The 15,875-nt window shown below is 36.3% G+C and overlaps 1 protein-coding gene across 7 annotated transcripts in view; it reads right to left on the reverse strand.

The window, feature by feature from the left end:
• LRBA (LPS responsive beige-like anchor protein) overlaps positions 1 to 15,875 on the reverse strand; it is a 676,054-nt gene that overhangs the window by 38,353 nt on the left and 621,826 nt on the right. For 6 of the 7 annotated variants that reach the window (XM_027866938.1, XM_027866942.1, XM_027866935.1 and 3 more), the window contains 3 exons: positions 11,303 to 11,495; positions 4,935 to 4,997; positions 948 to 1,103 (listed from right to left, as the gene is read on the reverse strand). In XM_027866938.1, coding sequence (XP_027722739.1) covers positions 948 to 1,103; positions 4,935 to 4,997; positions 11,303 to 11,495 — 412 coding nt within the window. The remainder of the gene's footprint in view (positions 1 to 947; positions 1,104 to 4,934; positions 4,998 to 11,302; positions 11,496 to 15,875) is intronic. The other variant, XM_027866941.1, reaches the window with a different exon arrangement.

The following is a 15,875-nucleotide window of genomic DNA, read 5'->3' on the forward strand; positions in this document are numbered from 1 at the left end:
ATTTTGAGTTGCGTATGTCTATTATATATATTATATATTTCATAGAATCATAGAGTTGGAGGGAACTGTGCCACTCATGTTTCATTAATCTAAAAATGGAAAGCACATAATACTTATTCTTTTTAATTATTTATTTTAATGGCCTACCTATCATACTATTTTTTTTATTAGAAATCTTTTAAATCTTATATTATTTTCTAGAGGCTCTTAAAATATATCAGACTGGAATTTAACTAGACTCCATAAGTTCCTCAGGATGTTGCTCTTCAACCTGGAAGAAACTCTTTTCCCAAACGTGCAAAGCTCTCCAAAAACTCATTCTATTAGTTCTCATGGGGTAACATAGCTGAGCATGGTGAGTCCCTTAGGCAGATGGATGCAAATGAATATACAGGCCTCGTACTTTTATGCTATCTCAACAAGAGCTCCTGTCATGCATAAAAGCAGGAGTCAGCTACTTTTCTTCATGATGGGGTAGTTTTTAGCAGGATTCTATGCAGAACTGGGTAAAGGAGAAGAAAAATTGACTCCCAAGAGGTATGCTTAATGAGACTTTGTAGGAGGCAAAAAACCTTCTATATAAAATAACACAAAAGAGGGTAAACGCTAGATATGTATGTACTCCCGATAAGCTCATACATATACACAAGCACATGCTATTTACATACAACCACTTCAAAAAATGATCAACCACGCTACAAATACATTTTGGCTGAAAAAATCTTTGAACAGAAAAAGAATACTAAGGGTTAATTCACAGTGGCCTACAGTGATCATACTTTGGATGGGGTAAAAAGTAAAAGTATGTTTTTCTCTTTCTTATTTGATATTTTTACAAATCACAAATAGACCATTCTTGTTCGAAGCAAGAATATGAAGAAATATTCTAAGCATTTCAGCGTTTACTTGCATAAACAGAGTTGAGTGGTGAAGAAAATGACATTTACCTGTGTCTGTAGAATAGACCCGGAAACTCTTGTCCCAGAAACCACAAACAAGAATATAGCGGTTGTCAGAAGTGATGACAAAGCACTGGGAGTGAACCTGAATACTCTGGTCTAAAAGGTCAGTGATCTGCCTCCTGTGCATTCCTGTATTGCTAGCTGTGGAAGATGAAAAAGAAACAACTAAGTATACACAGTCAAAGAAACTTTACACTTTAATCAAACAATTCTTGGGGTGTGTGAACAGGTAATAAATTCAAATACAAGAATACCTGTTCTTTCATTTAAGGCAATGCCCCTCCCCCCACCAAATTCATATATTTGTTGCAAGAATGAGTAGCCAAATTCAACATCCTAGCAAAAATGTCTTTGCCTAGGGAAAAGAAACAATAACATGTTACAATTTTAAAATAGTGTACAATCCACAGAACATGCATTATAGCTCTTGGGTAAGTCTAAACCAGATTACAATCACAAGACTGTATCACAGGTCGGTTTGTATTCCTGACAATCTCATTACAACTATTGTCATGAGAATGGAGTCATGTTGTGACAGACTATTACCTTTAACATTTTGTCACAAGGAAAAGATATTAGAATTTAAATGTCACATACTCTGTGAAATATAGCAGCATCCTGTACTACTTTAGCTCTAACAGGTCTTTAATTTGACTAGATGTGCAATCCCAATCCCCTGTTAACAGGAGCGCCATCATGTAAAGAAAGAGGAGAATGACTATTTATTAAAGATATATGTAATTGAAAAAGTTGAAGCAGAGAGTATTGCTGTTTTCCTGAACCTTATTGAAGCAATAAAACAAGGCAGAATGACTAGCACACGGTGCTTCCAAGCTGCTACAGAATGTGTGGATTGGGGTTTATCTGAAGGCACAAGGGCAGACAGAATGACGTCAAGACACATGGGAAGGGTAATAATCCTCTGAAAATAGACTACCAGGAGTGCTATTATCAGAAAAGGAAATTATACTCAATAAGCCCTTCTTGATATTATAGGTTAGCTATGTAGAAAGCTGTTTCCAGGGTCCTAAAGGATGTTTCAACACTGATTTCCCCATTCAAATAAGAACATTTTTTTTTCCTGGAGGAAAAAACTGAGGCTGAAACAAAATAAGATGAAAAGGTAATATTAAAATCCTTTCCAACTAATATTCTTTTTGTGGTCCTTAGTTTTCTGAAAACACAATGTATTCACTGTTGATGAGTGTAGCACAGGTGTGCAGATAACTCAGGAAGTAAGAGCAAAGATACGTTATTCTACAACATCTTCAGCATTAAAATGGTTTAGGTGAAAAATTCATAGGTAAAAAACTAATCAGGAAAAGTAAATCTAAACAGTTTACTAAAAGCAGTAGTTCCATGTGGGATTTTGGGGATTTGTATTTTTTTTGTTTTTGTTTTTAATGGGGGAGAGAAGGTAACGAATAGAGGGCAAAGTGTGTTAAAAAAAAGAAGGTATTTTCAAATTAAGGTTCTGACAACATCTATCACAACTTCATGCACTGAAGGGTATTTAATAACTATTACTGAATGATGGAGGCTTCTGATGCCTTTCAAGAGCATCTGAGTCTGCTGGCAAGTTGGTCAGAAGTAGTTACAAATGTAAGAATTTTTGTGGGGTAAGATCTCCTCCTTCCTCCCTTCAGGGACTAAAATGCTAAGATGAGAAAAAACCTTCAATCATAACTTTGAAGCCTGGGAAAGGCAATGCTGTTTTTTGAAGGAAGAGGAAGTCAGATACATTTTCTGTGCAGTAGTCCCATACAAATCTGTTCAATTCCATTAGACCAAGAAATAGAAACAAAATATGCAGTGTTTTCTACTTGACTATTACAGAATTAGCATTCCAAATAAGGGTTATTCAATGTTTGTACAGATCTGCACCTGTTATCTTTGCTCTAATTATACAAACTTTCAAGTGGGCAGGTCTTCTTTTGGAGGACTATGAAAGCTCCAGTCAGTCATAAGCATGTGTGTGTATGAACTCTGGCCAAGTGACAAAAATGTGATATTGGTTCAAGGATCTCAAACTTTTCAAATGAACTTTCACCAATAAAATGTCCACTTGGAGCAGATATGGAATTTAACATCATGACATCCATTATTTCAAATACTTCTGTATACAACTGTATATAACTTAACTCACTATCATCAACTAAATAATTCAAAAGAAGGGTCATCGGTAAGATTATAGTAGTAAAAATGACATATACATATTCTATTCCCATGATAAACTAAAATTTTAGTGGGACTAGCAAGTAAAATAATAAAAATTTAAAATTCATAATAGGCCTACCTTAGATAATATAGAAGAATTATCTATTAGATTTAGGTTTTAAGTTTAATTAAATTGAAATTATTTATATTATATACAAAATATCAAAAATTCAGAATTAAAGAAATCTAAACTAATTAGATTTAATATATCCACTACTACACAATCCTACATTTACCTAGAGTAGCAATTTAAAATGACTCAGAAAATGGGTTCTTCTGTTTCCCCAATTAAAAAAAAAACCATACCCTATAATGATTCAGAATTTTAGAAAAGTATTTAATGTGGTATTTCAGGATTTAGGCAAAGAAGTCAATGGCTCTACTGAAATTATGTGTATTTTTATGCAGACAGAGTACTTCTATGATATGTGCTTGAACTTTGGAAAATTAATAAATTAGTTGGCTTTGACCTTAGACTCCCTCTAGTCTATCATAATAATCCATTTATAAATGGCAATACTTTAGCCCTATGCTGCAATAAATAAAGGTTTTATGGTAGGAAAAAGATGCGTGGCCATCTACAGAACAACCTGGATTTTTAAAAAATCACCCAATTCAGAACTGCTGGTTGTAATGTGACATCCTCATTTAAAACAACATGAGCTAGGGAAATGAGAAACTGAAGAAGAATCCAAATGCCAGTGCTAATAATATTCTCCAATAATTTGGGAGAAAATACAAGTTTTTCCACTTCTAAAATTATTATTGAATGGATGTAGGTAGGGAAAAAGATTCCAACTATTTATATGCATATATTCCCTACTTCGTCGTAGTCTCCAAAGTCAAGATTTAACATTCCAAGTTTTGGCCAAACCACATTTGATCTCTGACCATGCAACATTTAAAGGTGTAAAATGCTAATATGGACATATAAAGTAACCAAGCACGAAAGGCACAAGAGCAAATATGTTTTTCAATGCTGTATGTGCAACAGATCCACATTTCATCTCAAAGGAGGTTTCTTTGTGGACATCTCCTCTCCTCTCCTTCCTTCTTTCTTGTCCTCTCTAATCATTCCTTCCTTCCTTCCTTCCTTTCTTTCTCCCTTTCTTCACATTTAACCTCCAAGGGTGATCTACTGGGCTGTTGGGCCCGAGGAAAATGAATACTAATATCTTAACATTGCTATTGGTGGGGCAACATATTTCAACTTTGAAACCGCTCAGCGAATGCACATTAATCCCCTCAGCCCGTACGGCGGGTCTATGAAGAAAGGATTGATCTCCTTTAATGATGAAGCCCTGGCACCACAGTTTTATTTTTCACCACACAGTGCTGCTAAGAACCCCACTGTTATTATGAAAATTTCCCCAGCAAAGGAGCTCCATCACATTACCGGCGCACCGATTCATCATAACGTGCCTCGCTCCTGCTCATCAACAAGTCTGAGTGATGAAAAGATCCAATATTATCCTGACAGTACTTCATGCGCATTCTCAATCACACATTATTACAGCATCCATATTAATTTTCAGTGACACGCGTCCTAGGCCTGTTCAAATTAGGCAAACCAACGAGGGGGAGTTGATGAAATACCAGCATAGCCACAGCTCATTGCATTCCAATTTGCATGCAAATGGTTTATCAGGAAAATTCCATTCCCAGCAACCAGCAAGTGAAAAACAACCGTAATCTACACTTCAGGGCCACCATACAGAGCTTAATGAATCGCAAAGAGAGAAGGAAGTGACAGACCTATGAGAGGATCGATTTCCACTGGCAGCTGGTATGGCTGGTCCTGTACAGCACCTTGATGAGCTGGAATTCACAAAAGATTAAAAAAAAATCTGCATTACTTTTCATATTTTAAACCATGTAAAAATACTTAAGTCAAATCTCATGTGCAATTGGTTTCTAACTCTCCAAATCTCTTACAGTTTTGTCAAATTTAAAGAAAAAAATCCAGGTGCTTTTATGGGCAGTTTATTAAACATTTATTTTAGATTAGTGCTGTTCTGAATGGGTGCCATCACCAGTGGCTCTAGTCCTGGGCCATAAGCTATAGCAGATGCTTGACTGGCAACCTCCAATGCTGCAACAAAACAAAATTAAGTGGTAAAGAGCACTAAAAACAAAATGTGACAGCCATCTGCTGACTGGAGCAAATACTATTTTTTTGTTATTTCCTAAAAATGCATCTTTGAATGCTGTAGCACAAAGGACCAGCAAAAATGTCAATTTATGATGGAGAAAGGGAAAGCTCCAAGTCAGGGAACATTTAATGTTTCATCCATCACTTAAAATCAATCAATCGAAAGTCTGAATAAAAATAAAGAAAGCCATTTTGCAGATAAATGTTTTCATTAAATGCATTTGGCTGAGTTACATTCCTAATGATTAAATCAGTGTATATATATGTTTTAAAATTTTATTAACATTTTTGCTATTTTTCTTCAATTTAAAAATACTCAGAAGTAGAAGAGTAAACAGAATCAATATATACTATAGGCAATTTGTTCTCTTTTTAAGATGATTTTGAATAATACAGGCATACTATTAGCTCTGCAATTTAAAAGAGCTTGGTATACACAGCCTTTCCCTATAAATAGTGGTGGAAAGAAGCACAGACAGGAAGTCAGCAGATGGAAATCTGGGTTCTGGACTCAGTTTAGTAAGTAACAACCTACATAACATTCAGCAAGCCACTTTCCCTTTTTTGGGCCTCATTTACCGCAAGGAGAAAATGAAGATGATCTCTTAAATTGTATCATTACATTTTTGCTTGTTTAGTTGGAACTGTGGTTTCGTTGGTGTAGGGAACTCTCCAGGGTGGAAACCTCCTTGCTCCCAATGCAGCTTTGTATCTGCCCTGAAACTTATAGCCTTGGAGAGCTGGCTGGGGCACTGAGAGCTTACATGATCTGCCCACCGTCAAATAGTTAACATATGTCAGAAACGGGACTTGAACCTCAAATTTGGTGATTACAAGGGCAGCACTTTATCTACTACATCATGCTGCCTTATATAATTCCATCTAATATTTCAATTGAAGGGTCCAGCATCTGTCACTTCAGAAAACTGCATATAGTATACTTGAATTTTTATCAAGTTATACCTAACAGTTACTGCTATGCACCCATGATTTCTGTAAGTAACTTCTTTCCATTCAGCTACCAACCCCAATTCCTTTTTCCTTTTGTGAGCCCTTGAATATCACCATTGGTGTTTAGGCAGTACAAAATTTCTGGTTATGAAGCACTATGTGACCAGAACAGGAGTTGACAGTGGTGACAAAATCTTCACAGATATTTAGTAATCTTTCTTTTTCTTTTTTAAAAAATTGTTTAGTATTTTATTTTCCCCAGTTACATGTAAAAAACAATTTTAATATTAGTTTTTAAAACTCTGAGTTCCAAATTCTTTCTCTTCCTTCCTCTTGATCCCCCCCCCCCACCTTGAGAAGACAAACAATTCGATAAAGGTCATACATGTGCAGTCATGCAAAACATTTCCATATTAGTCATGTTGTGAAAGAAAACATAAAAAAAACCTCAAGAAAAAGAAAGTAAAAAAAAAGTATGCTTCAATCTGTATTCAGACACCATCAGTTCTTTCTTTGGGGATGGATAGCATTTTTCATCACAAGTCCTTCAAAGTTGTCTTGGATCACTGTATTGCTGAGAATAGTTAAGTCATCTACAGCTGATCATCTTACAATATTGGTATTACTTCGTACATAGTACATTTCACTTTGCATCAGCCCATGTAAGTCTTTCCAGGTTTTTCTGAGAGCATCCTGCTCATTTTTTATAAGGTTTAGTAATCTTAACTTCATTCTAATACTACCTGAATATATCCTCACAGATCCTGAGAATCTCCATCACCCACTATGATTTTGTGAGAGATACTAGAGCCAAGGTGTCAGTACAACAAGGCATGATGTAGTTAATGCCTGAGTTTTAGTAACAGCAAAAGGGAATTCAAATAGATCCTGAAAATTGTACTCAAAGGAAGGATATGACCTAGAAGAAGAAGCTGAATGGAGCAGCCATAGTTACTTGCAGAAATTATGGGTACACAACAGCAACAGCTAGATACTCTAAACTTGGAAAGATTAAAAGTGTATGGTGTGAGCAGTATGTTTCTCGAAGGGAGTGTTGCTGAGTTACTGAGTTACTGAAAGTTTCTGTATTGTAACATCCCAATAAATAACCACGTGAAGGTGAACAGCCAGGATAAGATCTATTTAAATATATCTCTAAGTAGATCAGGTCACATTTCTTCATTTTTCACCTGAAAATCTTCAGGGGGAGATTCTGGGACTTCTCTGACTGACTTCTCCACCGTGCACCTTGCTTCAGGTACTTCCTCTGAGGACCTTCTCTTTTGTATTTTGTCTTCCCCCGTGAGATAATAAACTCCTTGAGGGCAGGGACTGTTTTTCTCTTTTCATACTTAGAACACCTGCACTTAGCAGAGTGCTTGCCCATAATTAACTTTTGACTAATGTTAAGTATAAATTCACTAGAATGGTATGATCGATTAATAAAAGTACACAATAAAAATGTGAAAATTATAGTTTAAAATTCCAGAACAATAATCTACCATGTCACTTCCTACTCTAATGTTATTATATACTCATAGTTTGGCATGAGGTTTCTTATGACCGTTGGTATCACTATAAAATATAAACCAGCTAGATATATATTCTCAAAACTTTTTCCCTGAACTCTAGGAAGTATGCATCTACAGACTCCAAGAATAACTATTTATATGGCACTTTTGCATCTGTCAGAATTTTCTGAATGTAGTATAAGTAACTCAGAAATATAGATATCTGTAAAATATATTAAATTCTACTGCAAAATATAAACAAAAATAGAATATACATTTTTATATATGCATACAATTAATTATGAAAGAAAAACTCATATGAAGCCAGGAGAGAAGTACAGTAGGTACTTGCCTTAATTTTTTTCTAAATTGGACCTGTCATTTCATTCAACACAGAAAATATCTTGGGAAATTTCCTGCACCCACAAAGGTCAGTTCTCGCTCTCCAAATTGTTATCTGAGTGTTGTCCAGAAGTGAAGCACCTTGCCCAGGGCTGCACAGCCAGTATGTTCTAGAAGAAGACTTTACCTCGATCTTCCTGACTCTGCGGCCCACCCTCTCTACTACTTACCTCAATTTATACAGTTCCACTTTTACTAAATTGATATTTCCTAATAAAATCATGCAATTTCCCACATTAAAGCTTATAATTTTCTAAGCCATTTTGAAACTTATAGCCCTGTTCTCTCTCAGTGCTATTTTATAAACTCTTTGGTGCTTTATCATAAATGTAAGTTATTGTGGTTATTTCATCTTCAGTTGGTTGCTGTTACTATGCCATACCTTAGGTTCCCACTGCAGTTTTTCACAATTCCCCATACGGCAGGTAAGGAAGCCAGCAACAGAGCCACACTCCTGCTTTACTGAGGAATTTTACTGTGGACAGTCTCTTCTATCACTTGCATTCAAGAATTTTACTAATAGATCTAAACTCCATCCCCTCATCTCCCACCCTCAATGAGCTCATCTCTGGTGACCTCAATGCTTTAGGAAAACTGAGTTGAAGGGTCTCTGACCTGAAAGTTAGAAAAAGCTCTGACGTACTCAGTTCTATGCCTAGTGATGGTATATGTCATATTTGTTTTTTTTTAATTTTTTTATGGTAATTTTTATTTATTTTTTGTTTTCAACATTTACTTTCACAAGATTTTGAGTTCCAAATTTTTACCCCATCTCACCCCTCCACCCACCCCAAGATGGCGTGCATTCTAAATACCCCTTCCCCTAGTCTGCCTTCCCTTCTATCTCTCCCCCCCTTCAATTTTCCTGTAGGGCAGGATGGATTTCTGTACCCTATTTCCTGTATTTCTTATTTCCCAGTTGCATGTGAAGACATTTTTTTAAACATGTGTTTTTAAAATTTTGGGTTCCAAATTTTCTCCCTTCCTCCCTCCCCACCCACCCTCATTGATAAGGCAAGCAACTAAATATAGGTTATATATGTACAATTATGCAAAACACTTCCACAGTAGACATGCTGTGAAAAACTAACTCTATTTTCCTTAATCCTATCCCGCCCACCCATTTATTCTATTCTTTCTTTTAACCCTGTCCCTCCTCAGAAGTATTTGCTTCTGATTACTCCCTTTCCCAAACTGCCCTCCTCTCTATCATTCCCCTACCCTCTTGTCCCCTTCCCCCCCTATTTTCCTGTAGGGTAAGACAGATTTCCACACTCAGTTGAGTGTATGTTATTCCCTCCTTAAGCCAAATCCTATGAGAATAAGATTCACTCATTCCCTCTCACCTTCCCCCATTTCCCCTCCACTGTAAGTAAGAGCCTTTTCTTTTCTGTTTTTTTTTTTTTTGTGTGTGTGGGGGGGATAATTTACCCCGTTCTACCTCTCCCTCTCCTTCTCCTAGTATGTTCCTCTCTCACCCCTTAATTTTATTCTCCAGATATGACCCCTTCATTTTCAACTCACCCTGTGCCCTCTATCTATATCTATATATACATATAGTATATGTCATATTTGTAAACATTATTGTTATTTTTATAGGTAGGAAAAGAAAGACCAGCTTAGGAGAGTTAAGGAAAAATAAATCTTGGTTTTAATTTTTAGGCCTAACTGCTAAGCTTCTATCACCTAATTAAGAAAAAAACCATATGATTGACTCAGATTTATGAGCATGTTGGTATATTTTTACTATATGGCTACTTAAACTCTCAGTTGATGTCAAAGATGATTCTGGGCAACACAAGTAAGTCGCTTAGATGACTTTTGCTTTATTTTCAAATAGCTGGTTAAAAGACGATTTTTACTATGGAAAGCACTGGATCTGTAGTGATGGGCCCTTTAATTGAGTATATACTTAGGTCCCTATTTGTTTGTTTTTATTCTAATGTCAATTCAGTTCTATTCAATCCTAATAGCTCTTGCACTTAGTTTGATGTAAAGCCTGTGGTCCCAGAGACTTTATATCTTTCCAATCACTTTAGTTACTCTAACAAGAAGTGCTTTATGCATGACACTGTCAAGCTTTGCAGATGTTTCCACAATTTAAAGAAACCATTCAAACTCATCTGCACAGCGTGTTTTCTAAAATAAAAGCTTAATAAATGGCCAACAGTTTCAAGGAAATTTTAAATTCACTTTTTCTTCTCTCTATTCTTTCAATAAAAGAAACAAACCATCTGGATAAATATTAAAATGTTGTATCCTTTAAGTCATAGTGACATGCTACATTTAACAACAGAACAGAATCTTGTTTTAAGTATATAATATTCTAGATGTCTGTATTACCTAAGTGTTAAATGTAATTAAGATAAAATGTGTTACTCTGTAGATGACATTCTTGACCCCGTAACTTGGTTTTTTTCCCCAGCATTTAGGCTGATCCATTCCAAATCTCCAGTCTAGTTTCCCCTCCCCTCTCCTTATTACCTTTTTTCTTTGCCTTCCTCTACCCATTCTTCCCCTCACCTCTAACAATGGCATAGATTTATGAGCAAGTTTGTTGGGGTGCAAGTATAGAAAGGGAGGGGTTTTGTTTTAGTTTGTTTTACTCAATCAAAGCTGATTCTTGAATCTATAACTCTGGCCTCATGCAGAATATAAGCTCCTTGAGGTCAGGGACTACATTTTATATTTATTTTGTATGCCCCTCACTCCACAGCATTTTATATACTGCTATACACATAACACACACTCAATAAATACTTGATGAATAAATGTAGATTTTTTCACTTATAATACATGCCTATGTATGTAGATATATATGTACTCTGTCACTATACATATATAAGCATATTAATACATGTATATGTGTATATATATATATTTTTTATATGGGAAAACAGATGCCAAGAAACAGTTTGTGGTTAAACAGCAACTGTATCGTAAACCTTTGACAGAATTCTTCAAGTGAAAGCCAATGTGTCCAACTAATGCTTGCAAACTGAAAGCTTCAACTTTTGCGAAACAAAAAGAAATATCTGAAGTAGATGTAATTCTGAAACATGGCTTATAATGTTTACTCCAGCTCAAGAAGATACTTCTTTACTCACCAGGAAGGTTGTGCCACTTGTTCACAGCAAATAGCCTGTTAGCAGTGACTGTGATCACAGCAGGAGTTGCCAAGCCAGGCTGGGTGTTGGCTGCTACATGAGTGACAGGGGAGTTGGATGGGAACTTTAGGACCATGATAACATCCTGCTGAGCTTGGTCTGTGAACATCAATGGACTCTGCAGGAGGAGATACTGTTGAGTGGACATGACAAGACACCAAATACATAGGAAAGAAGAGACGAGGAGAGAACAAGAAAAAGGGAGAGGGTATAGGAAAAGAAGAGGAAGAATAGATTAAAACAAGCAAGCACCACTGGCAGCTGCAAGTGAAAGCATCATACAGGCTAGAGGAAACAGGAATTTGATTTGATTTTTAGAAATATATTATGATCTTTGAAATTTTCTGTTTGGAATACTGGATTTAAGTGGGGAAAACTTCATCCACATCACTGGATCAGAAAAAAACAAAACAAAACAAACAAACTCAAATGTTAGAAAGCTTTCCAGTTCATATTCCAGAGAGAAAGACTATGTAGTTTTTATTAAATAGTTTCTAATTGCCTGTTATTTGCCAAAGAGCCATCTTTTGGCTCTACTGAGGTAGTATACTGAAGAAAGGGCGGAATAGGCAAGAGTCAAGGAAATTCCCAGAGACCACCAAAAGTTGTGTTGAGTTGGCATGGAGGTTTTGACAAACTGAATAAAGAGAAAAGAAAAAATATATATATTTACATATAGTACATTTAGATGGCATATAGACATTATTACAGGTAAAGAAATAACTTATAGGTGTAATAGACAAACTTAATTATAAACCTGTTTCAAAGTAAAGTATAATTAAATGGACTAGTAAAGACAATATATATAATGTACATAGTCATAAACACAACCCTATTGTAATGCAAATGTATTTTCTTCTTGTAGCAGTTAATTGCAAAGAGAAACACCTAAATGACATCTCCTCCCCTCCCCCTTCCCAGTATCACAAAACAAAGTTCCTGGGTTGTTTAAGCTCTCCTTTGAACACTTGATAGTAAATGAAATTGATAACTCAACTATTCTCACAGCTATTATCAATATAAATCTTAATATCTGCTAAGGATTTGGAAAATTCCTCCAACTTGCATGTCAAAATCTAGGACACAGCATAAAACAATGTACAAACTAGTAAGTTTTATTTGGCAGTAGTGGGTTGTGGCATAATTATACAGCACTTTTTCAGCCACTCTCCCCTTCCACATCTACTTTTTAAAATCTGATCAGAATTGTTAAGAATGGAAATAGTCTGATAATGTTCTCTACTGCCTTTCTACTGCCATATTTCAATATACCAGGTATATGTGAATGTGTAAATGCATACATTTAATATATATTTATTCAGAACTGCTAATAAAAAATTAAATGCATTTGCATTTTTATTATCAGTCCTTTTAAAAAAGTTATTAAGAGTACTTAGAAAAACATATTGCACTAAGAATTCCTATTTGCACTCTTTGCATAAAGGTGTAAATAAAGGGAACTAATAAGCTACCCAGACACCCTTCTGAGCAAGTGGCTAAAAGCCAATCAATATTATGAGTTAATCCTCCCTGGATGCTCATTCAATTAAAGGTGTCAGTAATGCCTCATCTGATGTGGCCTCAATTAAATCCAACTATCTGATGGTGTGAAAACACAGGGGGATACAGCAACAGCAGCAGACCCAGACAAATAGGCAGCCTTCGTGTGGCTGCTAATTACTACACCTGGTGTATATTATGGCTTAGGCACTTAACACAGCACGGAGTAACTTTAATTTCTGCTAAATTCACGGCAGAGGCAGAGGACCCTAATTTGAACTTTAGTAAATAAGATGAAAACGCACTTCTGTTTTTTAAAACTCCACTTCCCAATATGGAAATTCTTATTTCTTAATGTCATGGGAAAAAAGCATTCCAAAATTGTTTTAATTAATTTTGTGAAATTGCATTATCAACCTGAAATAAGAAACAATCAACAGTAAACAACATGACCTATGAACTGGTATGTAAGATGCCCAAAGTCAGGTACTTTCAAAATATTTGCATTATGGTACTAATAAGAAAATTGGAGCACGATATAAATCATAATAAAATATCTCACTGGAAGGAAGTTCATGCATGTTTATCTAGTTTGATGGACTGCACCAGAAAATATCGTGTTTTAAACTAATTCCAATATTTGTACTTAAAACAAACAAACAAGCCTAAATCTCCTGAAAGTTGAAAGAACATACTGTTTACATTGTTGAGTTTCTTTGGCATGCCAACTACTGGTTGCCCAGGAGGAACAAGTCATTTCCTAAGGGAGCTCTGGAACTACCCTCTTGACCTTTATCATGGGCTGCCCTTTACCCCTCAATGCGCTCTCCTGGACGTGGCCCCGCCAGTAAATGGTCTTGTGTAACCCTCATGCTCAAGATGTAAAGCACGAATGGCACCACTCCCATCCCTTCTGTGTACGCTGCATTGGTAGCAACAGCTGGAAGCAAATAGATTAGTGGGAAAACTGACAGAATGATGTTTCCAGAGACAACTCTTGTCATCTCACCATGGAGAGAGGTCCCTGCAGGACAATGTGGAATAACAGAACAAACACTGTCTTAGCAATCTAAGGATTAAAGCTCAAGTTCCAGGTTGAATATATAACAGCTCTGTGACTTTGGACATGGCACTTAACCTATCTAGGCCTCAGTTTCCTTCTCTGTACAATAAGGACATTGGACTACTTGATCTCTAAAGTCTCATCTAGCTCTAAATCTAAGATCTTAGAACTCTAAAGAGTGACTATGGAAGAATGGAAAACTTCAAAGTGAATAAGGAATTTTACTTAATTTCATATAGTGAAGTCATTTAAGATTGTTTCTCTTGACTACCACTTTCTGCTCTGCCTCAATCTACCTCCATCCCCACCACAACTTAAAACATTATTACATGTATGTTTAAAGGGAGCTCAGGTATCCAATTCAGGAGTTAGAGGGTGGAAACCCTTTTTATAGAATACCTAGTAAAGTTTTTTTTTACCTTTCAAATTCTGGCAGGGGATAGGAGAGAATGATCATTTAATAAAGAAGAAGCAAGAGGAAAAATCCTACTCTACTAAAAGCATTTTTGCCCCAGGGAAGACTCCTCCCCAAAGTATTACTTCTCTACTCAGTAAACTTTAGTGGTTCCCTAGGATTAAGAAGGTCTCCTTGGCTTGGCTTTTAAGTTCTTCCCAGCTTATCCCCTCCCTATTTTTTCAGTCGTCTTAAACATTTTATTAACTAACAGTCCAACCACACTAACCTACTTGCTATTCCTCAGACATGAAGCTCCATCCAGCCTCTGTATCTTTGCGCCATTACCCATGCCTGGAACACTCTCCCTCTTAAAATCCCTGACTTCCCTTCAAGACTCAGCTCAAATGCCATTTTCTGCAGGAAGTAGGCCTTTTAAGGTTTCCTCACCCAAACCCCCCACAACATGGGGTTAACAGCATGAGACATGACTAGAATATGACACAGGCTAACATTTCAAAAGCATTTACTATATGCCAGGCACTGTGCTAAGTGCTATACAATTATTGTCTCACTGGATTCTCATACAATCCTGAAAAGCTGGTGCTATTGTTATATCCATTTACAGATGAGGAAACTGAGGTAAACAAGATTTAAGTGATTTCCTCAGGGTCACACAGCTAGTAAATGTCTGAAGCTAGATTTGAACTCAGGTTTTCCAGATACCAGGCCTGGTACTCCATTCACTGTGCCACCTAGCTGCCTCAGATAAGTCATTAATTTATCATAACATTCTTTACTACCACCTATATCATGCACCTTAACTATGGATGTTTCAAGGTTCTGTCCTGGGCCTTCTCATTTCCCTAGAAATTCTTTCCCTTGGTGACCTAGTCAGCTGCCACTGATTTAATTACTGTCTCCTATACATGACTCTCATATCTGTATTTCCAACACTAGTCCAATTTCCTGAGTTCCAGTCCCATATCACCAACTGCCTAAAGGATATTTTGAACCAGATGTCCTTTGGCATCTCAAACTCTACTCATCCAAAAATGTGAACTACTTTCCCCACAAATTCTACCCTCTTTCAAACTTCCCTGTTCCTGTTGACAGTATCATCTCTTTTGTAGTCATTAATATTTACAACTTCTGAGGCAGCCTTTACTCTTTACTCTCCCTTACCCCCACACATCCAATCAGTTGACAAGTCTTTCTATTTCTCCACAAAATCTCTCACATCTGTCCCCCTCTCTATATTCACATAGTCTAGTGGCCATAGATCAAGGACACACCATCTTGCCCTGAATTATTGTAAGATCCTCCAAACTGATATTTCTGCTTCAAGTTTCTCCTCTCTCCAATCTGTCCAACAGATTTGCCAAAGAGATTCTCCTCAAGCAAGAACTTGAATATGTCACTCCTGCACTAAATAAATTTTAGCAGCTCCCCACTGCTTCTAGGATAAAATATAAATTCTTGCTCTTTAGCTTTTTTAGTCCTTCACAACTTAACTCCAACCTATCTTTCCAGTTTCATTATACACTTATTCCTAT

Source organism: Vombatus ursinus, unplaced genomic scaffold (assembly GCF_900497805.2).
Source record: "Vombatus ursinus unplaced genomic scaffold, bare-nosed wombat genome assembly UNPS02014784.1, whole genome shotgun sequence".
Taxonomy (NCBI): Eukaryota; Metazoa; Chordata; class Mammalia; order Diprotodontia; family Vombatidae; genus Vombatus; species Vombatus ursinus.